This window comes from Manis javanica, chromosome X, assembly GCF_040802235.1.
Source record: "Manis javanica isolate MJ-LG chromosome X, MJ_LKY, whole genome shotgun sequence".
Taxonomy (NCBI): domain Eukaryota; kingdom Metazoa; phylum Chordata; class Mammalia; order Pholidota; family Manidae; genus Manis; species Manis javanica.
The window spans coordinates 88,640,152-88,666,750 of record NC_133174.1 but is presented as its reverse complement, the minus strand read 5'-3'; the positions used below and the strand labels follow the sequence as shown (position 1 = coordinate 88,666,750).

Here is a 26,599-nt window from a genome sequence, read left to right as displayed (position 1 = left end):
CAAATTTTAGCATCAGCAGCTTGAAAATAGGGCTGCAGAGAAAACAAGTAATGTGTTATAGATTAACATAAACAAATTTACATAACCAGAGATTCAAAGACATTGTAGAATGTCTCGTTTTCTTTAGGATTTTGAAGAAAGAATAAAATTTGACAGACAATGCATAATAATTACCATCTCTATGAGTGTGTAACTATGGAATAGAATTTTTGGTTTTACTAGCAATAGCATTACAGATTGAGTGCTTTAAGTGCATGCATGTCACACTACTTTGGGGATGGTTATGCAAGTGTGACAATACCAAAAAAATGAATTTTCATGAAATGTTTTTCCTTATAAGAAAGTTATAATGCAAGCTAAGTTTGGAAAGCTCCACAAAGGAGTAACTAACTAGAAGAGTCACTTTTCCACATATCACTGAGTTATGCCTAAAGAGCTGAGTTTTTGTCACTTATGATGTAGCTGAGATGAGGCACTTTAGTGTTTTTTCATTGGAAACTTCATGATCTGTAATTGGAAGAGTACCCCATTACCTAGGCATTAATTCTAAATTCTACAATAGTTCCCATACTTTACTTCAGGGGTCAAATACACACACAGAAATCAACGTGGGATTTCAATATGACATTTATAGAGAAACCTAATTTCACATGATAGTTGAAGTTGAAACGTACTTCAACTTACTGATTATTTGATTTACCGTCTGAAAACTATAGAGATGATTCCCTTCATAACTTTTTCTTTCTAATGCAATGGATGATTTAATTTGAAAAAGGTATATGTTTTTCAAAGAGTACTACTCATTCAATTGAAAAAAATAAAACTAATTCTACAGCCCAAGTTTTTTTGAAGTTGTATTTCAGAGTACATGTCATGTACAAAAGCACTTTTAAAGCTCTTAAATATTTGGTGAACTTCAGAATTTCAGTCCTCAGACCCAGTAGATATATAATTTAATTAAGATTAGGCAAAATGCAAGGTGGACTATGCACAATGATGACAGAAAGTAACTTTAGCTTAGAGTGTTTATACCTTTGTTATTTCGCCTGTATCCATGAGACCAAACTGAACTTTGCCAGTTTATGCAAATCCTTGGCTAAGTGAATGGGCTTAAGTGTAAACATACTTTTATATTACTAGTAAGTTAAACTACTACTCCTCTTGACTCCAAGTAAAAAGTACAGTTACATTTTATAACCCAATCAAAACACATAGTAAATTACAGGTATATATGACTTACAACAAAATTTGATCATGACTTTCTCAACTCTTTATGTTAATTTGATATGACTTACCTTTAAACATACTGAAATTAATGAGAAAATATGGACATTTCTCTTAGGATGAAAGAGTGAGATGACAGGAACTTTGTCTTAAGTATTCACGTTAATGTGTTGGGTTCTAACAACACAAAGTAAAACTGCAATTGAGCTGAATTTCACATGAAATATGCTGCATGCAGGTGGATTTCTAATGTCTTCCTGATGACTCACATACCATGCTTTATTTTTTAAAAAATGGGTCACGTTGTTCACTTTAGGTTTGTAACACTAATGATATTTTACCATCAGTTTGGGAAGCCCTACAACCTTTCCTGAAATGACCAAGAGATGAAGCTTCACAACTGTATTTATTTAGCTAGCATGACAGAATCTAAGACTTGCATTTCAAGATGGCGTATCCCCTATATAGCACCAACAGCAAGCCATTTTTCTTGGCAAATAACTGATTGATGGTTCATTCTTAACATGCTTGGAGAAACACATTAATAAGATAACCCATGCCCTTTTCTCCACTCTGTAATATCTACAGATAATCTCTATTTCAGATGACTCTAGGTAACTAAACTGGAATAAAAAAGACCACCTTTCTGGCTCATTAAGGCAATTGCTCAAGCTGTCATTAGCATCACCTCTCTGAAAATGCAGTGCAGGATGCAGTACGTCTTGTCTGCTGCAGAAACTAATGGCACAGAGCTACCTTTTGACAGCAGGACTAAATTTACATATTTACATATTCAGTGAGCAAAGGAATAATTTACATTAATCAAATAAGCTATGTTTGGGGGACTCCTCCCTCCCCCATTTGAAATATCCCTATGCATTTTGTAGGCCTAGTCACTGACAACAGCATACTAAATGAGTTAATTGTGCCAAAACAAAAGGGGGCTGTTTCTACTTATTTAACCCTACCTATTTTCTATAGGGCAATTGTAAATTAGGCCTCAGAAGATACATATAGCAAGTCATGCCTGCAAAGATGAGCTGCTTTGGTTTTCATCCTTGGACCCGCTAGGCTGACTACCTGTCAGATAAGGTTGATGCCAGGATTATGCCTTGAAAAGCTGACAAACTACAGATGTTTATCACTAAATCAAACCTGCTGGGTTTAAACTCTGTGCACTTTAATTATCTCATATTTAATTAAAAGAACTAGATTAAACCAAAAGTGGAGGGGTAAGGGTTCCAGCAAAGGAGAATCAGAGAGTTTGGGGGGGATGAGGAAACTTCATTTTCACACATCAAATTTCTCATTCCGAATAAAGCAAGGTTTACATGTAGATGACATTGCAGGCATCATTGTCCTACACAATACTAGAGGTTATCTAGTCCCCCCCAGAATGATGATCATCTATTCTGGTCTTAACAATCTCCACAGGAAGAGGTGCGGCACATGTTGAGGGCCCTCGGTCGGTTCACCAGAGATGGAGAAAGGAATAGTTTTGTACGTCATCAACCAAAAGATAAGAATGATCTGTGCTCCAAAGACTGCTCTTATTATTCTTTCTCTCTCTCTCTCTTTTTTTTTAAGGTAAGATAATTTTAAGGTAAGATAATTTCCTGTCCTTTCAGAGTATCTTGTCTCATAATGGAGGAGTCATAAGATACTGAATTGTTTGAATTATTTAACCAGTAAGTACTCACTGACAGTCTTTTCTAGCCATTGGCAAACTTTCTCTGTAAAAGGCCAGGTAGAAGGTATTTAAGGCTTTGTGGGTCACAGGGTCTCTCTCACATCTGCTCAACTCTGCTGTTACCGTTCCAAAGCAGCCCTAGATAATATGTAAGTGAATGAGCATGGCTACGTTCCAGAAAAGTTTATTTATGGAAAGTTGAATTTCATATAATTTTCACATCACAAAACAGTCTTCTTGTGATTGTTTTCAACCACTAAAAAATGTAAAAATCCATTTTAGATTTTAGGCCAGATTTGGTCTGTAGGCCAGTTTGCCATCTCCTGATCTAGTCTACATTTAAGTTACTATGAGGGGAGAAAAAAAATAGTGTGAAACATGGCTACTTTTCATAATGGTTGGAGAAACAAGGACAAAAATATTAAAAGACTGGCAAATAATATAATAAGGGGTTAAAGAGTGTGGGTGTGGGAGTCGTGACTTTGTAATAACTAGGATAGCCAGAATAGGACTTAGGTAATGTACCAGGAAGACCTAGCTGAATTTATACAGGTGGAGAAGAGGACGGAAGATAACTTCAGGTGAAAGAAATAATATGAACCAGGACAATTATGATGAGCAGGATGCATTTGTGGGAAAGTAAGAGAAAGGCCTGTCTAAGCAGTATCAATTGGAGTAATTAATTCATTCAATAGATCATTATTGATCATGTCTGTGTCAAGCATTATGCTAAATACTAGAGATACTGTGATGAGTAAGCCACAGTTCCTGCCCTCCAATTGCTCACACTCTTGTTAAATGGACAAATAAGCAAACAGTTATAGGACAAGATAGGATATGGGATAGGATGCTTCAACTCAAGGGTAAAGCTCTCTGTAAACAAATGTGATAATTTTTAAAATTGTGATAGTTATCGACATTACATCCATTTACATTTAAGGTAGAAATCTGTGATTGAAACCATAAAGGGACTCTGAATGCAAAATAAAAATCTCTTTGTGACCCATCAAGGCCTGAACATTTAAACATTCAAACTTAACTGTCGTTCCTTAGAGAAATGGCAAGATCATATAAACTTCCTATAAGTAATTTCCAGGGACCCTTTGAAGAAAATAATTATTAAAGGAATTATTATTTCATTGGCTTGATTTACTGGAACTGGTCATTATGTCATTGGCCCTAACAACATACATATACCTATCTGTAAGCTTTTTCAGTAGTGAGGGAAATTACCATGGAAAATCCTGGAGTGTTTTTCACTGGAGGTCTTTAAGAAAAGGATTTATTTCTACCGGCACGAGATGGCTCAGGATCAATAATGCCTAGAGCACACCATGAATTTGCAGCTTTATGATTTGAAAATTCTTAAAAGTATTACAATGATTATTTTCACAAATTAATCACTCATTCTTTAAAAATGCAGTGGTGTTACCAGTCTCATTTGGGACAAGAACTAGAAATTCAGCTACAAATGTTCTTAGGAGTATGAGCAAAGAAAATAGGAGCGATCTCATAAATCTTTTGCATGAGCCCCCAAGAGAAAGGCAACATTGCAAGGAAATAGCAGAGTGTGTGGTTTGGAATTAGACAAACTGGTGCTCAGATTCTGATTCAACTGCCCACTAGCTGTGACCCTGGCCAAGCTACTTAACTCCTCTAGTGCTCCATGCTTTCTCTTGTAAACTTGGGAGAATAAAAGCTAATGCTCAGGAATACTGTGAAGATGTAGTGAGATGGCATATGGCATGTAGTGCAAGTGCCTAGGCAGAAGAAAAAGGGGACTGGGTGAAATGAACATCTTGTTGCAACTGGAAACTTTTTCCACTTTATTATCTTAAAAAGCCATGCTGTACAGTTACCCAGTCTTGTTTAAAACAGCACTTAGTCCATTTCTGTAGCTGATCTTGGGCTAACCCTTGTTGCACAAGGAAGATTTACTATTGCAGGGAAGAAGAAATAAGGGGAAAGATTCTCTGAAATGTGCAAATAAATACATAGGTATCATACTACAGCCAGAACACTGAATAAGACAAAATCATGAATAGTACATTTATAATATTGGCTCAGGATAAAAATCAGAATATAGATTATACACAAATTACAATTTTTTTTCAGTGGTTATATGCAGGTGGTGCCGTACATATCACACAATAAAGGGATGAACTGGTTCTTGCCAGCATTCTACCCCAGGCTGCATTTGTGCTTCCTTCTTTGGAAAGTAATAAGTTCATGAATAGATGCTAGTTTTTATGATACGGATGTCCTTCACTATTAGAATCTATTGAATTCAGCACAGACTACATATTCATGAGTGTGCACTCTTCTCACAACAGGGATTTAGACAGTCTACTCCATTAAACATAAGTTTGTTTTTCTTCCAGGTGGTAGCCAGGGAATCACCATTTTGGTCAGTGGCCTTTTCATGATGTTTGTCCTAATGGATGCCACCTGGAAATAAAATCAACTTATGTTTAATGGAATAGATTTTCTAAATCTCCATTCTGAGAAGAGTATTGTTACATGAAGATTTAATTCTAAATAGTAAAAATGAACACAGATCCATAAAACTAGCTTATTTGGTGCTGATTAAACAAAAACTACATAAGTTACCTTTTATTATATATTCACATTATACTGATGATGCTAGCAATTAGAGCCTGCATGCCATCACCAACTTGTTGTTCTGTCAGCTGAACTGTTTATTTTAGTAATCCTACTGAGCTTTCTTGAATATTTGCTGAGGTAAACTGTGCTGTCTGTCAGTCTGTTTGAATTACAAAAGGTGTGGATTACCTTTGTTTTGATCTAGTGATTTGTCACATGGACATACTCTCGGGAACACAATCATCTAAATCATTAATAAATATCAACTAATGTGTTAGTGTCAAATGAAGTGTGCACACAAAACCTAATGAACTGCATATTCAAACCTTTGTTTCCTTTACAGGTAATAATCAATTTTTTTAAAAAGTCCTTTGAAGTAGTCCATTCATGCTCAATCGATAGATATACCAAAATCAAACTTAAATAACACAGGCTTGCTAAACATGAAACAATACACACTTGACATTATGGAAGAAATACAAGAAATAATTTTGCCAAATTTTATTTGACCAAGAGGGATGGGGTGGTAAAGGTCATAAATATGCTAGATTTGCAGAGTGGTTTTTGTTCCTGGTGTTGAGTTAAGATCAACAAAGATCTCAGCACCTTCCATGTTTCCATCACTGTGGTAAGTACTGGGGCTAATGAATACAACACAAGTCCCTATGTCTCCTTATAGTCTGGTGTACTTTGAGAACCATTCTTTCCTATTTACCCTAGGGGAGGATGATGATTACGAAGCGAACAGCAGCAGCCATGCTCATAAGTGACAGTGGCCAGAGGCTGACATTCAGAACATTATAATGGCCTAGTATTCTACTCCCTGGTGTGGACAATGTGATGGCAGTATGGATGGAATGTGAAAAAATACTAAGTGGGAAAACTTTGCTTCTACCTATTTTTTAAGAAAGTATTTCCCTGCCAGCTTGCTCTGATTGACAGCTCTTACAGACTGACCTAATGAACCTTCAGCCTGTGAGCCTTCACACATTCCCTGATAAGCAGTGAACTCGAGTTTTACTGTAGGCATCATCTCCTAAATCCCAGTGATCTGACTAAAGTGGCATGGCCTCCAAATACCACTGCTAACATTTACTGAAGGCCAATCCCAGAAGGAATATTGTCAAACTGATTTTTCAGCTTTTATAGTCCCTCTGCAAATCAGCTCAAATCACATGGCTCCAGGTTGAGAATGAGTATCTAATTGTGTATCCCCATAGAAAAAACATGGTCTCTGCAAGGATTTTTTAAAGGGTTAAATAATGGTATATGAAAACACCAGATGGACACAAGTATATATGCAAATTATCTGCTTATGCCCCTGTAGACTGTGAAATAAATTTTAAAGTTATTGTAAAGTTTTAAAAAATCTACCATTTATCTTGTAGATATTTTATTTTTCCATTTCTTCCTTAGCAATTAGAGCCAGATTATGAATGTATAACAGGGAAGATAGGACATATGGAATGAGTCAGGACTGTGATTCACACCAAAAATATGTCCTGTAGAAAGGGAGTCCTTGGGTCACATTTAGAAAAATTCTTCTACACTGTATATCATATTTCATAAAGTATAATGCCACAGGAAATGTATGGAAACCTCTATTAGAAAGGATGAAAATAATGCTTTGGTTTCAAATCTGTATGCAACAACAAGGAGTTAGTCTAACTCTTAGTAATTTTTTATAAATAACAAGTGATTTACCTTGGAATTAAATGAGGATCATATGAGTCCATACTTGAGGTATGGAAGCTGTGATTAACATTTCAAACTTCTGAAATTACTCTTATGATGGACTTTTCATATCAGTTATTTTTAAATTAAGTAAAACATTTATTGCTCTAAGTCTTAGATAAAGGGTGTTTCATGAGATTATACTGCTTAGATAGAATTCTAATTTTAGTTTTAAAATTGTCTTCCATTTCTCTTAGAAATGAGAATGACTAATCTAGACAGACTAATTTAAAAAAAGAAATGAAGATATTTTAATCCACAGAAAAAGAGAAAAAAATATATACAACACTTTTCTCAAGTCACTTCTTCAAGAAAGCATATTTAACCCAAGAATTTTGGACTTGTCAACAGAAATACCCACAAACATACCTACACACACATTCAAGCTATACAGGTATCACAATCAGACAGTGTCTAACACCAACATGAAACCAAGCAGGCACTAACAGATTTGTTTTGCTGAACTTCAATTACCCCAAAGCAGTTCAATTTGTATTTTTTCTCTCCAGGCATATGAAAAGTATCCTGATCATTGGTCAGAGTAGTTGAAGTGTGAGATGACAGAATTCTTTTTCTGTTTAACACTTCAGGAAAGAGTCTACAATCAAATTAATTTCTTTACCTCTCATAACTAGCTAACTATATATTGAAGTGGGCATGTGTATTTTGTAGATTTCCTTACAATCTTGATTCTGTAGGTAATGTGAATGACTTTCAAATAGCCAATATGTGCTGGTAAATGAGATCTATCTTCATCAAGGGAGTTACTTTGGGAATTACAGAATCAAGCAATGGTCCTATCATTGTGCGAAACATTTGTGAAGTGCCTCTTTGGGATATATTTAGAGTCAGCCTCACATTCTTTTGAATCGTTTCAATGACAGCAAATCTTTGATCTTTTATAGCAGATCTTTATAGCAGATTTGAGTTTTGGAAAGCAGACGAGTATTTCAGAGCTAAACAGAATAAATAAGCTGGGTGAAAAACTAGATGCAACTACAAAGAAATGACACTGAATTTCTTCTTTACTTTAAGTCACGGCATTTTGAAGAACATTTATTGGGATAAATAAATTCTTGTTGGTTTGGTAATAAAAGCAATATATTCACGGAAATATAAATAGATGCGTAAGTGTGTGGGTAATGTGTCAGAATTGTAAAGCTGGACAGGATCACTCATTTTACAGATAACAAAATGAGGCCCAGCACCTAATACCCTCTAGGAAAGTACCCAGTATCCATAACGTGCTTATTAAATGGCAAAATGTTATCTGTGTAGCCCAAATGATGATCTATTGAGAAATACACAGTATGTTTTAAAAAAGTGTTAGAGTTTGCTAGGAGTATGAGTATACCACACAGCAGTTCATCTGCCTGCTCTTCCCATAGTTCTTTCTTAGAGAATCTGCTCTTCCATACAGTCCCTGGAAGAGGCAAAAAACAATCCTGTGCACTATGTGATCTTATCCATGCCCTGGTTAATTGGAAACAGGTTGGATACTTGACCCGAGGGGGACAAATCCATAGGTTAGCCTAGGCCAGTTAGATTCTGTCACAAAAAGACCAATATCACATAAAGATGTGCACTTGAAGTGAGGGTCATGCTGTGTCACAGCTGTGGCAGTCATGTTTGAGCACAGAAAACCGATGGAGAACAAGAGGAGGCAGAGATGAGTGAGGCCACGGAAGGACAGAGAAAGCAACTTACATTTCTACCTGTTTAGTTTTTGTTCCAATCCAAGGCTCTCAACAGTCTGACTGTTGCTTCTTGTCCTTGGATATCCAGAAGGTCACTTATCATATCCTTGAATAAATCCCTGTTTGCTCAAGCCAGCTTGAGTACATTTCTATTCCTTGTTACCAAGCAAGCCTGAAGACAATGTGTTTTTGGGCTTCTATTCACCTCTCCATTAGCTTTTGAATGAAAAATTTAGAAAAATAATTTTAAGTGATTTTATAAAAATAATTTTTTTATTACTTTGAAAGAATTTTAATTAAAATTTTAAATTTAATTCCATGAATGGCCAAATGCCCATGGAGATAAAGTGATTCTCTCCAAGTCATTCACATAGTGGCAGGTCAAGGACTAGAAACCGTATCTCCTAAAGCAGCACGTAGAACCTATCAGTAGAGTATGCTGGTTCAAAGCATAGACCCTGGAGCCATATGACCTTGGAAATATTACTTAACATCTCCTTGCCTCAGTTTCCCCATCTATAAAAAGGGGTATAATAATAGTACTTAACCTATCCTGTTGTGTTGCTGTAAGAATTAAATTAGTTATCATATGACACAAAGAGTAACAGCTGATTGAACCTCTGTAGGAACCTGACCTAAAGGACAGACATCCTAGGCTCTGGTACAAAAAAAAAAAAAGAAGGTGTTGGAAGGGAACACCAAACAACAGGCAAAGTTCCCTTCCAAAAAGGGCCATGATGAGGACCCCAGGGCCGCCTTCAATGTACAACAAATATCCCATTTCCCCGAACCCAAGTGTTGGTGCATGACATTTCCTGTCCTAAATTCCCTTGAGCTTCTTGGTATTTCTTCAGAAAACAAAGCTCTGATAGCTTTTTGTTCCATGCAATCAAAAGAGATGTAATTAAGTAAAACACTTACTAATACTACCTTAACTTTAAATTTGAAAATTAAAAGTGATCAATTCCATATACAGGCACAGGTAGTTGGGGATGGCCCATATGCTTCCCATCTCAAACATTTTTTCTAGGGTTCTCACACTGTTTTCCAGCATAGTCAACACAGTACACTCATTTCTCTCTTTCTGGCTAAAAGTGCTTTATCACCGTCTTATCACTAGGAACTAAATGGCACAGGTTTTAAGAATAAGTAATTAATCACTCTATATCCATTTAGCATCACTGGATTCATTTTGTTCAACATGATAGATAATGGTTTAAGCCTACATTCCTCCAATTAAAATATGGAAATATTCTTTACTGAGGTCTTTTACTCTTAGAAGGCTAACCAAATTCTGGAGCACAATCTATAATTAGTACCCTGAAAATAGTTTTTAAAACAGCAAAATAGCAACCTGAGCACAAACCAGAAGAAAAACACGACTGCTGCAAATTGTAAACAACTTCAGATGATTTATAGGAAGAGAATTCTACAAAGCTTCCTTAATGTCAGGATATAACAGTTTTTAGTGCTATTTAGTTAAACGATAATTATAAAACTCATTGAACTGAATGAGAATTAGGATTGTCAGACAAATGCTTGTAAGGGGTTAATTAATTCATATGAACCACACAGAGCAGCTGAAAATGGGATCATTATTCTAAGCCACCAACTTTGCTTCTCATACTGCCCTCCTTTCTCCATCAAATTCACCCTGTTGCACCCCCACCCCCAGTAGCAAATGTCAAGAAATAGAAATATTTAAAAGGAAATGTGAGCTACAGGCATTTTGCAAGGGTACATCAGGGGTACAAAAATGTCTGCTGGAACACTGGAATGGAAAGATCACTTATTAGTACACCATGGTTCATAGCATCCCAAAGGGTTCAATATTTTCATTACGCACTTACAAACATACCCCCACCTCCTTTTTAAATGCCTCATTACAGCTAACCCTGGAGCTTTTTTCTTAAAAAGCTTTCCTCTGAAATTATTAATAATTTGAAGTTCCCTACAGGCCAATGGTATTATTACAGTCAAAATGCATCAATATGTATATATGCTTATATACTCTTTTATGCTATTTTAAATAACAAAGTATTTAGTGGGAACAGTAAAGAATTTATAAGCTTTATACAGAAAAGCCTAGAGGAAGATGGCAATGTCCCGGAGTCCAAGGAAATGGCTCTTGAAGCTTATTAGATAAGTGCAGGAGACTGTAATAGGATTATGAGTTTTGGTTTAGCGTGTCCATCATTTCAAAATCCCCATAACTAAAGGGAATATCTTCATAGGGGTCTGAGTTTAAAATTGAATGCTTTATTTAATTCTTCCTATTTATAATGCTGAGTGCTAATTAGTTACATCCACTTTCTTCAGGCTTGTCAATGAGGCAACTAGGAAGCCAAGAACCTGCTGAATTACGGATTAACTGGTTCTCTAACAGCGTGTTCAAGCAACCTAGTTAGCTACTGCAGAGTGTAATGTTAGTATGGGCACAGGAAAGCATAAAATATTCTTGTTATCTTTGGCTTAGGAGCAGAAAACCAGCTCTCTGTAAGGAAGCTCTTGATATTTGATGTGCTAATGAACATTTTAGATATGTAAACTCAGACAACATTTACTTTCATGTGTGTCAAATATAGCCTATTAAATCCACAATATCTGCTATAAAAAATGAGACTAGTCTTAAAAAAAGGTTTTTGAAAACAGAAACAAATTTTAAACACAGAAAAGATTGAGATTGAGCCTGACTACCATGAGTTCTTTCATCTACCTTCACTTTTATTGAATCCTGCATCCCCACCTCCCTGAGTCTTCCCATCACTTTCCCACTTTTGGCATTTCACTTGACTCCTTTCTTCTGCAGTTAGATTCTCGAATCAGCCCTTTAGGACCATAAATTCATTCTGGATATTAGAGATCAATTGATGTAGCTCTCTCATAAAACAAGGGGATGAACTGAGATCCAAAGGTCAAGTGACCTATTTGAGGGTCAGGAAAGCTAGGTGATAGCAGATTGGAAAATGAGCCCAAGTCTCCTGATAGCCTGATCAATGCTCCTTCCCTTCTACTTAGCATCATAAGCATCCCACTCAACTATGCCTGAACTCACTGGTATCACTAAGGTGCTGAGCTACCCTTCCAATAACCTGAGATTCCCCCTCCCCCAGACCTTAATACTCTTAGCCTCAAGGAGTTGAGCTATAATTGGATACTGACAGAACACAGCTTAGCTGTGTCTGCTGTGTGCACCCTGGCTTATTCTCTATGTGTGCCCAAACTCCCCTTGCCTACACAGGTTTCCAATTCCACCTTTGTTTCTCATTCCTGAAGGATCTTGCTTTCTACCTTGTTGCAAGAATGAGTCTGTTTCCCAAGAGTTCCATCCTCTGTCTTTGCCTAGACATCAATTATCTTCTATCCTGTCTATCTTTGTGGTAGAAACAGCTCTCCTTTTTCTCCCCTCATGAAGGTTAACACTCCTACGTTTTATTCCCTTTCTCATTAGCACCTTCAATCTCTCCCTCCTAACTGCTGCCTTTCCTTTAAACCCAAACTAATAAAAATAATAGAAAATAATAGCAGTAACAACTACCTAGTACATGCAAAATGCCAATTATGTATGAGGCATCATTTTAGGCACACTGTAAATATTAATTCATTTAATAATCATAATAACCTATGAGGTAGGTATTACTGTTATGCTCATTTTACAGATAAGGAAACTGAAATACAGAGGTTAAGGAACTTGCCCATGATACACAACGAGGAAGTAGTAGAACCAGGATTTGAACCTGGACAGCCTAGCCCCATATTCTGTACTCCTAATTATCTCACTGTCTCTTTAACATATGTTATATCTATACCATCACTTTTAGCTCTATTACTTTGGGTGACTTATTGAACTTCCTGGAGACTCAGTTTCCATATATGTAAAATGAGAGTAGTATTGCTAATCTGTAGGACTGATATGAGGATTAAGTAAATTAGAGAGTATATGTAATCTACCATTCCTGGCACATGTGTAGCATTCAAGAGTGACATTATAATAATAGTAATATTAGTAATGATAATAACCAAGCCTAGTTTTTAATCAAGAAAATATTCAAGAATAATTCTCCCAGAGGGAGATAAGCTTTATTATGTGTTTAAGAATCCCTTACAAAGCATTGTTGTAAGGACTTTACCAGTGTTAACTCATTAGTCCCCCAAACGACTATGAACTGAATCCTACTATAATTTCCACATTTGTACGAGAAAACTGAGATAGAGAGGTAATTAACTTCCCCAAGGTCACAAAGCTAGTAAGTGGCAGAACCAAGATTTTGACCTAAGCCATCTAACTCCAGAGTGTGTACTAGGCAGACTCTCAATGTAATAGTTTGTCATAAGAGGGCAAATTTGAGATCCTCCCATGTCATGGGAGAATAGTGTAGATGCATATAGCTACAGTAAGTATGAAAAGATACAGTTTAGTGCAGTGTTCCCCAAATTTGTCAACTCAAAAGAATTATCTGGAGATTAAAACAAAAACAAAACGATAATCCTGGGCCCCATTTCAAACCTAATAATTCAGTCTCTGGGAGTAGAGACCAGTAGAAGTTAATAGAAGGGCAAATCAGAATCATTAGGTAGTTTTTTCAAAATCCCCATGCTTTGGGCTTGTCCCTGGAGATTCTGCTTCAGCATATCCATGGTGGTTCCCAGATCTCACCTGTTATCTTCAGGGGATGCTAGGGAGCTAACAAATCATTTTAAAAACTGGTAAAGAAAGGGAAAGAATCAAGCATTTATCCTGCCTTCTCTATACCAAACATACCTCAATCGAAAAATGGCTGATGAGGGGACATTTCTCTATAAAGAAGTATTCCAAACAATTAAATGGGGGGGGGGGGAGACAGAATGCTAGAATATCACTCTTTTGAATTAATGGATCTAGGCAATGATCATCAATAGCTGCTAATAAGAAGTCAACCAACCATAATATGTTCCATTATAAAATGACACACCAACAGCTATAAGGATGTCTTGCTAAAAATATGGAACCTGAAACTGATCTAGTTTCTTCATATAAGTTTATAGGAAATATACAGAGTTGGGAGACAGGCAAAGATATATGTAAATGATACCACTGGGATACAATAATCAAAACACAAACTCAGACAAATGACCTGGTTGCTTCAAACACAATAGAAAACTGTAATTTAAAAAAAAGAGAGAGAGATGGAGAGTTATAGCGGCTAGATGATTACCCCTTGGTATCCACTCCTTGGGACAGTTCTCTCCCACTTTGTTTCTGAGTTGGTCTGTGTGACCAGTAGAATATGACAAAAGTATTGTCATATCATTTCTAAGGTGAGGACACAGAAAGTTTAATGGCTTCCTCTTTGCTGTCTCTCTTGGATCACTCACTCTTTGGGAAGCAGCAGCCATACTGTGACGAGACTCGAGAAGCCCCGCAGAGAGGCCCACACGAGGAAGTGCACTTGTAAGCAGATTCTCCAGCCTTGGCCAAGTCCACAGATGACTGCAGCCCTGGCCAATATCAGAACAGAATCGGTCAGCTAAGTGGCTCCCAATTTCATGACATGGAGAAACTTTAAAATAATAAGTATTTGAAATTTTAAGACACTAAGTTTTGAGGGTAATTTGATATATAGCAGTTGATAACTAATTCAACAGGGATCTCATAGTTTAAAAGAGACTTAATAACAAATAGATCTCATTTACTTCCTGATTCAAACTTGGAGGGAAAAAAAGGAGTAGAAAATCCAGGAAATGTGAACAGTGATTATTTGTTATTAAGGAACTATTTTTTTAAATAAGTTATGATACTATTATTTGGTTATACTAGAAATAATCCTTATATTTTGTGGATATGAATATAAATACTTTTAGATTAAAAATGTAATGCCTACGATTTGCTTGAAAATACCCAAGGGTGGGAGTATAGATAAAACAAGACTGACCAGGAATTGATCATTGTTAAAGCTGAATGCATTATATTATTCTATTTTATAGATATTGGAAAATTTCAAAATAAAGATTAAGGGAGAAAAAAAGGACTGACTGTTCATCAAGGCCCCACATCAGATGAAACAGTTACACTAAACCACCCAATTAGGAGAGGCAGGTTACCAACAGCCATAAAGTTCATCAATGGGTACCAGTGCATGCAAATTCATATACTGTCCACACATATCAACATACATGTATCTTTTCTTTTGTGTGGCTATGCTGTTTCTCCCCAGCTAAACATAGGATAGTAGCCTGGAAATATTTTTGTTTATTTGTTTGGTTTATTTATAGGTAAGTCTTGCTTTTAAAGCACAAGGTAGATCTGAGCATTTCTGTAGAAAAAAGAAATCAAGGTAAGGCAAGATCTTACAAAGAAAAGATGCAGAGGGTAAACTCAAGAAACACGATTCTGAAAGAGGTAAAAGTGAGATGAGGGGCACAATGTGGGCCTCAGGAAGGGGTACTGAGGGAAACGGAGGGACCTTGGAAGATAAGGTCCTTTACTGAGACTGATGAGAGTGACTCTTGGTTTGAGGGACTGGGGAGAGTAGAGCAAATCTGGAACAACTACCAGGGCATGTGATTCAGTGACCAAAACGTGAGGAGATTACTAACCAGTGAAGACTCAACTAATGCTACAAGCATACTTCAGACATAAAAGATGAAGATAACATTTGAGATTTCTCCATAAGTGCAATGAATTTGTTTTTAGTATTCATTTTGTTTTGTTGTTTGTGTTTGATTTTTATATTTAAGAAGAGAGGGTTGAGTAGGAACTTTTTTTCAACTGTAGGACGACTATGTACATATTTCTTCTCTTCCTTTGTGGAAGTCTGAAAAAGCCAGGGTCAACCAACAAAGGCAATATCAAAAAAAAAAACACCTCACATTTGAGGCAAGAAGATGTATGGGCCATTTACAAAAGAATAAAGACAATCACTTAAACATTTGTTTCCATGGTCATCCAAAAAGAATGCCTCAATAAATAGCTATGGACACTTAGGAGAGGAAGCTTAGATATAACAATATTGCATAATTTAATAGGACAAAGAGTTGTAGAGCAATTTCATTTTAAAACAGAAAAACCTAAAATGAAATCTCAGCTATCCAGAAACCTCAGAGAATGTGTTGATCTGGGTAGCTGAGGGTATATAAATTTTAAAAAGCACTTAAAAAAAATCTCATCCATTTTGTATAGTAGTGTTTTGAAGATGTATTATACACTTTGCTGCCTTCATAAAGAGAATCTATTGAAAATACATCTTTGCTGATTCATATAATTATCATGAACATCAAATACTGTGCTGAGCTCTAAATCCAAGAAGGTCCCAAGGCCATACTTGAGGTGTATGTTTGTTTCTTCTTTAAATAAAATAGCACTACTCTCTATTTAAAGTTCCTTTTCACTTAAAATGTGTTTAAATTATTTTATTTATTCTAATACTATAATCAGCACATGGTCACAGAAGAATATTATGAAAAGTAGGAAAAAAAGTAAAAACCACCCATAATACTGTGATATAGCCACAAAGACTGACAATATTTTGAGGTATTTCATTCTGATTTTTTAGCAAGTATATACATATATTTTACTTCACTGGGATAAGTTATATCCCATTTTTTATCTTGTGCTTTTGCTTTGTAAGATGTTACCTGTCTTGATAATTAATTCATCTCCCCCACTGGAGTCAGCACTGTCCCTTTTCATTGCTGCCAGTGGTTCTTATCATATCTGTCCCCCTCCCAATATGAATTACTATCTGCTTCCAGTTTGCTTGCAGGGGGAGGGGGTGGAAAAAACCCCAGAAAACCAAATGTGATAGCACTGTGTCTAATAGAAGAGTAAATAGATTTGAGCAAGGGATTACAAATGCTCTCTTCAGATGAATGACCATGTTTAGGGATTTGATCACATTTCTTTTGCCTATTCAGAGATATTTTTGTTTTTGCTTACTTCCAGCTTTATGGCCATATTTGGAAGAGATAAATGGCATTTCCAGGTAGGCACACTTGCTGGCACTGCTGAATTTCAGAGAAGTGAGGTGTTACTATACTGCAATGCTACTGAATACCATAAATTGGATGCATGAGTCTGAGCTAGTCTGTGCATATTTCCATCACACACCTATGTAGACAAGACAGGACCCTGCTTAAATTCATTCTTGTTGAATAAGCAGCAACAGCCTGCATATCTCTTTTCAGGACTGAATTGCTTGCACATCTGTGTCCCCATGCCACCAGGTCCTTGCTCCAATATTAAACTTTATTATATTGTATTATACTAGGCAGAAGCATATGAAATTAATGTTTTTTTAGATCAAAAATTGACAATTCCATATGGCTCAACCTAACAGTTAATTTTGTGTGTGTCTCTCTTCCACACTAGATACTAAGTAACTCTGAAGGGAAAGTCTACCTTTGTGCCCCCAGGGTCTGGCTATAATGAATATCGAAAATATTTGTTTACAGAATGTGAAAACATATATATGACCTATAAAATGATATAAGTTTGAGATGTACAACATAATTTGATATTTGTGCATATTATAAAATGATCCATCACCTTGCATAGCTACTTTTTTCTTTTGGTGAGAACATTTAGCAACTTTCAATTATACAGTACAGTATTGCTAACCAGTCACCATGCTGTACATTAGATCCCCAGAAATTATTCATCTTCTAACTAGAAGTTTATACTCTTTGACCAACACCCCTCATTCCCCACCCACCCCCTGGCCCTGGCAACCACCAAACTACTCTTTGTTTCTATGAGTTCAGCTTTTTTATATTCCACATATAAGTGAGGTCATATAGTATTTGTCTTTCTCTGACTAATTTCATTTAGCATAATGCCCTCCATTCAGTCTCTTGTGTTGTTCAGTCCACTATTTCTTTATTGATTTTCTATCTGGATGATCTATCCAATGTTGAAAGTGGTATATTAAAGTCCCCTACTAATCTTGCATTGCTGTTTATTCTTACAGTTTTGTTGATATTTGCTTTAAATATTTAGGTGCTCCAATGTTGGGTGCATATATATTTATAATTATTATATCCTCTTGATACACTGACCCATTTATCACTATATAGTGATCTTCTTTCTCTCTTGTAACTGATTTTACTGAAAGTCTATTTTATCTGTTATAAGTATAGTCACTCCTGCTTTCTTTTGATTACCATTTATATGGAATATATTTTCCATCCCTTCACTTTCAGCCTATGTGTATGTCTAACTTAAAGTTAAAGTGAATCTTTCACAGGCAGAATATTGTTGGTTTATTTTTAATCCACTCAGCCACACTGTGTCTTTTAATTGGAGAATTTAATCCATTTCTGTTTAATTATTGATAGGCAAGGACTTGCTATTTTGTTAATTGTTCTGACTGTCTTTTAGTTCCTTTCTTCCTATTTGCTGTCTTCCTTTGTGATTTATTTTATGCAATGGTATACTTCAATTCCTTTTCTTTATATTTTATGTATCTATATAGGTCATTTCTTTGTGATAACCGTGAGGCTTACACAAAACATCTTAGAGAACTAACAGTCTATTTTAAACTGATAACAACTTACCTTCAATTACTACAAACACTCTACACTTTTACTTCAACTCCTCCCACATTTTATGTTATTGATATCACACTTTACATCTTTTTATATTATGCATTCATTAACAAATTATTGTAACTATAGTTATTGTAATACTATTGTCTTTTAACTTTTATTCTAGAGATAAAAGTGATTTATGTACCACCATTACAGTATTACAGGATTTTGAATTTGGCTATGTATTTATCTTTACCAATAAGTTTTGTACTTTTCTATTTCTTCCATTGTGACATTGTATCCTTTTATTTCAACTTGAATACCACCTTTTACAATTTCTTATTAAGCAGGTCTAGTGGTGATGAACTCTGTGAGCTTTTGTTTTTTGGGAATGTCTTTACCTCTCCATTTCTGAAGGACAATTTTGGCAAGCATAGAATTCTTTGTTGGCAGTGTTTTTTTTCTTTTAGCACTTTGAATGTTTCATCCCACTCCCTCCTACTCTGCAAAATTTCTGAGAAATCTGATAGCTTTATGGGGGTTCCCTTGTATGTGATGAGTTATTCTCTTGCTGCTTTCAAAATTCTGTGTTTGAATTTTAACATTTTGATTATAATGTGTCTCAGGGCAATCTTTGGGTTGATCTTGTTTGGGGCTCTTTGAGTTTCATGTACCTGGATGTCCACATCACTCCTAAGATTTGGGAATTTTCAGTTATTATTTCTTTAAATAAGCTCTCTGCCTCTTTCTCTCCTTGTTCTGAGATTCCCGTGTTGTTTGTTCACTTAATTGGGTCCCATAATTCATGTAAGCTATCTTCAGTTTTTTTCTTTATTCTTTTTGTTTCTCTGGCTAATTTCAAATGATCTGTCTTTAAGTTTACTGTTTCTTCTGCATGATCAAGTCTGATGTTGACACTCTTGAATTTTTCAGTTCTGTAATTGTATTCTTCAGTTGCAGGATTTCTGTTTGGTTATTTTTATGTTTTCTATATCTTTATTAGAAGAAATTTTATTTCTGCATTGTCTTACTGTATTGTTTATCTGTGTTCTCTTGCATTTTACTAGTTTCTTTAGGAAGATTATTTTGAATTCTTTATCAGACAATTCATAGATCACCATTTCTTTGAGGTCAGTTACTGAAGCTTTAATTAGTTTTCTTTGTTGGTGTCATATTTGCCTGCTTCTTCATGATCTATGTAGTCTTGTATTAGTGTCTGTGTATTTGAAGGAGCAAACACCTTCTAGTCTTTACAGACTGGTTTCAGCAGGTAACTACCTCTTCCTATCAGTTCCCCAGGCTGATGGGACTATCTCTGGAATTGCAGTCATGCTGTGTTGGAGCTGGCTCACAGGCTGTTGCAGGGTCTGCAGTTAGTGGGCTTGTTACTAGTGTCATGGTGGGTGTGGATCCTATCTTGCTCCTGGTGGATAGGATGGGCTCTAGGACCTTGTTCAGTATGGTGGTGTTGGGACAAGGGTGTGCTTCCAGGTCCATAGTCGGGTTCTTAGACAGCAAGTCTGTTACTGGGTGTGTGGATGGATGTGGCTCCCACCAGGTCCCTGGGACGGCTCCTGCTAGATCACTAGGTGGATCCCTGGGCAGGCAGGACTTTCCCTGGATTGTGGCTGAGAGGGGCTAGAATTGAGTACAATGGCTGCTTCAGTGTCAACTTCCAAGACTGAAATCTTCAGACATAGCTGTGGGGAGGTTGGGGTTCCTATGGCCAGGATCCTCACTGAACTTAAACCACCTGATGATGTAACTGGCCTGTTGCTGAGCTGCCGCTTCCACACCCGTAGGCAATAAGCTATTATTGCGCTGTATAGAGAGCTCAGCCCAGTGCTTTGGGCAGAGGCAGAGACGCTAGTGCTCGACCCACCGCTGGAGAAAAAGCCAGGTAATAAACCCTTTCACCCCAAGAACGTTTTGCTGTCGATTCCTTTGGTCACACTGAATCCATAGCGAACTTGCCTGGGGCTGAAACCCATTGGCAAGACAGTAGCTCTGGAGGCAGGGATAAGCACATCTCCTCCCAGGTCCCAGGGTAGGCTGGACTGCTAACTGATCTTAGCTGGGAGGTCCTGGAGCTAGGTACAGGGCAAATTCAGCATTTTCAGAGGTGCAAATAGGAGTGTCTTTTACTGTGCTTCTGGACTTTCCGGACTGCTCACAAACTGCAGCCAGGATGGGCTGGAGTCCAGTTATAAGGTCATTTCACTATCTACAGGTGGACCAAATTTGGCAGCCTTGCCTCCAGGGACTGAAGCCAGTAATGGTCCACTTCAGGGTTCACAGCTGAGACTAAGCTCTTGCCAATTATCTGAAGTATGGGTGGGTGTGATTCCTCCCAGGTCCCTCATCATATAGTGCTGGTGGCAGGACCCAGGCCACACACGGCTGTAGCTGAGTCCTCTGGGGCACAGAGCTATTTTTATGTATGTAGCTGGGAGCACAGTCAGTGAGTCAGCCACTTAGGTGCAAGCCTGCCTTCTCAAAAGAGTTTTCCATGGTCTTGGACTTAACCGGGGCTTCACAGTCTCCTATATGGATCCCAAAGCTCCAACAAAAGTACTTTTGTCTGGATGGCTGCCACATTATTGTTGTTAAGGAAAAATACAAGCAGGACACCTTCAATTCCACCATCTTGCTGATGTCACTCCCTACATTTACTTTCTAAATTCTTTCTAGAATGGAATTATGCTGACTTATAAGTATATGCACTATAAGTAGAAAAATGCTTACTACAACATTATTTATAGTAGCAAAAAAGAAAAGAAACAAATTCAATGCCCAATTTAAGGGTTGATGGAGTGACTTATCATATATCCATATTCTATGATAATATGGAACCATTAAAAAAGTGAATTTCAGAGTTCATTAACATGAAAATGTTTAAAAAGTAAAATGAAAAAGTAGGAAACACAACTGTGTATAAAGTATAATATGAATAATATAAAATATGCATAAAAATACAAGCTAGAAGGAAATAAATCAAAATGTTAATGGTGGTTGCTTCTGGATATAAAGACTGGAGATGATATTGTTGTCTTTATATGTTACATATTTCTAAATTTTCTATAAAGCTCATACATTGTCTTTTATAATGTAAAATATTTTAATAGAGAAAAAATATATGACTATGTATTTGAAATTATTTGGTAAAGGAAAGAGGAAAGGCAAAAGGGAACTGTAATAAGTAAATTAAAATAGAGCATATATTTAATTCAATAATTTATTCACTCATTCAACAAATCTTTATTGAGGACATACTATGTGCCAGAGACAAAAACAATTTTAGCCATTACTTTTCAGATGGGTGACTCAGAATACTTCAGAAGTCCATTATCGCTGTGTTCTGTATTCTATCTTTCAAAAAATGGAAGTAAACCATATCATTTTAGTCAGATGACTGAAAAATTAGCAAGGGGGGGAACTGACCACTTTGTAATTCTATAAGTGATGTCCTTCTTTAGGTGGCATAGTTCCTTTTCACAGTCATATTCTTTACCATCAAAATCAAACATACTAAGAGAACAAGAACCTCTAGTATTTGAGAATAATCCACCCACAGTCATTTCTCAGGACAGCCAAATTCTGATGACCTCAGCAGGAAATTCTAGTATCATTTTTTACAGCACGCTGAATTGTCATGTGAAGACAACCCCTAGACACTGATAGCTTCTGTTCATAGGTCTCATGAAAGCAAGTGAAAAGTTAAAATATTAATATTGTTATTGCTTCTGATAGAGCTATGGTGACTGCAGCCCATCTGATCATGAGACTTAAATATACATTTGTCTCCAGTAATGGACACTTAAACCAGAAAAACAACATGAAAATCTTTATGGAGATACAACTATAAGTATGAATAAATTGCTTGTCTTAGATGCATATTTGACTATATTGGTTTCTTTTGTAAGAAAGAGATACTACTTTTGCAGTCCACTTGTAACTAAAATGTTTGACTCTTTGATTTATCACAGCACAATACTGGTGCTATATATTTAAAATATTTTTCTAGATTGAAAAATAAACAGGAAAAAAAAATGACATTTTAACTCCAGGAGTTGCATGTCCTTGATTCAAAATAATTTTTCTTTCAAAAATTTTATGACATTAGAATAGCTTAGCCAGGAAAATAAAACATTTCCCATATTAGAGACATAGCCACACACACAAAATAAGTCTAAGGCTGAATGATGAAAGCCAGGGTATGGGCAATATTTCCATTGCTTTGTGAATGTGTAATAGTAGAAGCATTAGTTTTCATTATGTAATTATTTAGAACTTGGAGTATGGGGAAACAGGATACTTTATGATTTGTTCTGTTTCATTTAGAAAATGTCAGACTTATTCTATATTGATAGTCTGACAGGTAATGCAACTGGAGGTTCAATATACTATATTTACTGTTATTAAACACCTCATAAATTGTGGCTTACATTTTAATTGCTCATTACCTTAATTATAGATATAAATGAACCAATAGCATTTTACTTATTTTCATAATAATGGCAGTTTGGGCAATCATAATAAACTTATCTGGTATCACATCTTCTTAACCATCAAATTACCATTCAAATTTTAACAAAAAAGCCCCAGTTTCTTAGATGAATACTGGAAGATCTCTTCATGCAAAACAATATTTCTCTTTTTAATATAATACAAATTTTGTAGCTGAACATCACATTTCCTCACAGCCTTGAGTTACTCAAGAAGTGGCAGCTGAGGTAGGTATAAGTTGGAACACAAAGTCTTTTCAGGTAGTGTAAAAATTATGGATTTTCCTAGAAGTAATGGCAAGCTGCTAAAGTAAAAGGCATTAATTTAATATAGTAATGATAATAATGAAACATGTAATGTAAAAGCTTTGTTCAAGTTTTAAATACAAAGTTTTAAAATTTCAAAAATTTTTTGCATCTACCATCTCATTTTATCTTCAGAGTCACTGTAGGAAATAAGCTAGGTATCCTCATTTGCGATTAATCTATGAATTAACTTATTAAAGTATGGAAAATGTCCTATCGTATGAAGATTCCCCAAGTCTCATTGTCAAAACATTTTCATTTTGGGAGGAGTTGGGTGGATTAGCAATGGTAGATTTTCTAAGAGGTTCTCACCTTTTTTATTTACTTCAAATTTTCCTTTCTTCCTTCAAAACAAGGTAGACCATTGTGTAGGAAGTTTATTCTGTGACTTTAGGCTGTCACTCAAAATGGCCCATACATCTTAATGAATGCTGCTAATCACATTAATATTCTGTACTACCACAGAAAAGCATAGCATGGAGATATGTTAATAAAAGATACAGGCTGTAATTATAGCTCTTCAGTAAATTGCAGGACATAAGAGCTCCCAGATGGAGAGAGAAGAAAAGAGACAATGCAGTTGAAGGGATCAGGACAGAAGTTGTGGGGAGGTGGGGGCTGCAGAACAAGAAAGTCTCAGATACAAAACAGCCCAAGGAGAGAGTGGAAAAAGTGTTAGAATGGCACCTCGTTATTACCAGACACCAAGGAGTACATATATATACATATGCATAATATAGCTCATTTTACAAAGTCTGCTTTTCAAAGAGAATTTTATCATTAAAATCCATCCTCCCCTACTCCACATACTTTAAAAGAAACTAACTAACCATACAATTCTAAAGGCATATTTTCAAGGGTGTTATAAGTTAAAAACTGTATACATGCTAATAAATGCTACACGCAAATGTTCATTTAAAAAATTGAGCTATATAACTGGATTTTATAATATCTTTGAAGACTTCTACCTCCCGATACCCTTGGGCAACTTCCATTAACCTTAAAGTACAGACTGATATGTGTTCATCACCTGATATATATATCTAAGTTTTATTGAAGTAAAAGGGTCCTATAGCCACTACTTACTTCTGGGCAATGCAGATTATGAAGGATAGTATAAAAGTTTTTTTCTTAAGCCTAATGTTTATTTACTACCCTTCATCTAGACACCACAGCACTGACACCACAGCACTGAAGAAACTTGAACTGATATTTGTACAATACATAACAATCACTTGATCCACTGGAAAAAAAAAAGCAGCTGCTTTGTACATTTAACCATGTTATATAATGCTGAGGACAGAACCTAGTAAATACCATAGCCAGTTGAAATTGCATAAGCAGTTTTAGTAAGTAGAATGTAAGACATACAGCATCATTCAATGCGGAGTATTTTCACAGCAGTGGTGAAAGGTGCTAACCCATGGCATAATGGGTCCTTCTAAAGGGCACCATGGGGGGACTCACTCAGATAGTGGTCCACCTCATCCTTTGTTCCTTTGACCACAGCTCTCCTTGCTTGTCATTTGAGAGGGGATTTAGTCAGATGAAATTCTCTAGGATTATAATAGGAATTGTTTCATTAAAAGGCTGGTAACCAATTAAAATACTACCTCCTCCCACCCCTCCCCAACAATCTTCCTTTTGAATGACCATCAGTTGTTTCACAAGATAAAATACATCTGTATTGCGTAAAGTTGTTTACCTGCTAGTTAGCCAGGGAATATTATTTCATTTTATTACTTTAATTACAAAAATCATAAAATAAAATGCATATGTAATAACAGATTATGCAACAAATACCTATTTTCAAATTGCCATGGGACTGTTTATGGAGTGGTTTGGCCTAGAGCAATTACTAAAACCAGATTTGAATGCTATTATAAATAGGTGTAGGCTTTCCTTACATAACCCATATTTATATTTATCAGTAAAAGCTGAGACTTAGAGCTTGCTCTAATAACTTTGTGGAGAAAGCAGGGCAAGTTTATTATCTGTGATCCCTTCTTTATCTCTCCCTGTTACATCTGGGACAACTCTGTAGTACTTAGGTGATATGACGAAATCTTATTAGTGGAGGGCTTTTTCTATTTTAAGCACAAATCTGGCATTTAAAAATCCCAAAGTAAAAAATTAACATAGAAAATGTCAGGAAATTAAGCAAATTAAAAGATACTGTCAATAGCATGCAGTGCTGTCAAAGGACTAATAACTCCTGTTAAATAGTATCAGGAATGGGTAGTAGGTTTTTGAAAAGTAGATAGCAAGACAAGAGAGACATTTAATGTCAAAGCATAACAGATATTTAGAGCACAACAGCTATTACATTAAGCCATCAGTCCTTTGATTATTATTTTATCATTTGTACAGTTGACACAGATGTGTACAAATAACAGTAAAAATCTTTGAGGTTTTTAAATTACTATCCTGAACCAGTGTTAACCATGAATCATTACCAGAGCTAGCTTAAGTAAGATTCATTTCCAACTTAATGTATTTATATGTTTCAAAACTAGCTTATTTAGGAAAATATAAACTACAAAAATTGTTAATGATATATAGTCCTTTCAAAGCAGTCTTATTTCTTTTTATCTTAAAACTTTATTTTTCCTTCCATGAATGTTTTAAGTGGCAAGTAGTCAGTAATATAAATTACTCATGTGAATTCTGTTTGTTAGCCTAAGAAAAGTCATAAATGTGAGAAAAAAGCATTTTTAACTTTAAGTTTATTAGAAAGAAAAACATTTATACCATAATAAAATACTAGTTCCCTTGTTCTTCTGATGCAAAATCTTGACAATATTAAAGGCGGTAGAAGAGTAGAACACTTTGGAATACATATTGAATTTCTCATTTTAATAATGAAGATGTGGTTCTGTGCAATCTGAAATTAATTTAAAGCTGATAAAAAGAAGTAATCTAGTATCTCTGTTTTGTTCTCTTCTATTCAAGTTTAACATGTGGTAGCAGTTTTCAGGACAGCAAGCACAAATGATTCAAATTGGATGTCAAAGTTGAATAAATCAAGTTTCCCTTCTATTATTTGAATGGAATTTAATTAATTTGATTGCTTTATAGAAAATTATTTTCTTCCCAATAAAACTTCAATTGATGTAAAATGAACTTCAAAAGCAATGGCCGGGAGCGGAGCCAAGATGGCGGCGTGAGTAGAGCAGTGGAAATCTCCTCCCAAAAACACATAGAGCTATGAAAATATAACAAAGAAAAATCTTCCTAAAATAGAGACCACAGGACACAGGACAACATCCAGACCACATCCACACATGCAAGAACCCAGCGACTTGTGAAGGGGGTAAGATACAAGCCCCAGCCCG

General features: G+C 35.9%; 1 protein-coding gene across 6 annotated transcripts in view; it reads right to left on the bottom strand.

Annotated features, from left to right (window-relative positions):
- Positions 1-26,599, bottom strand: part of DIAPH2 (diaphanous related formin 2) — a 943,365-nt gene that overhangs the window by 124,417 nt on the left and 792,349 nt on the right. For 3 of the 6 annotated variants that reach the window (XM_073227594.1, XM_073227592.1, XM_073227593.1), the window contains one exon: positions 14,305-14,427. The exons of 2 other annotated variants lie outside the window; for them this stretch is intronic. In XM_073227594.1, the coding sequence (XP_073083695.1) occupies positions 14,305-14,427 (123 nt within the window). Of the gene's footprint in view, positions 1-14,304; positions 14,428-21,637; positions 24,821-26,599 lie in introns of those variants that run through there. One more of the 6 variants, XM_073227597.1, reaches the window with a different exon arrangement.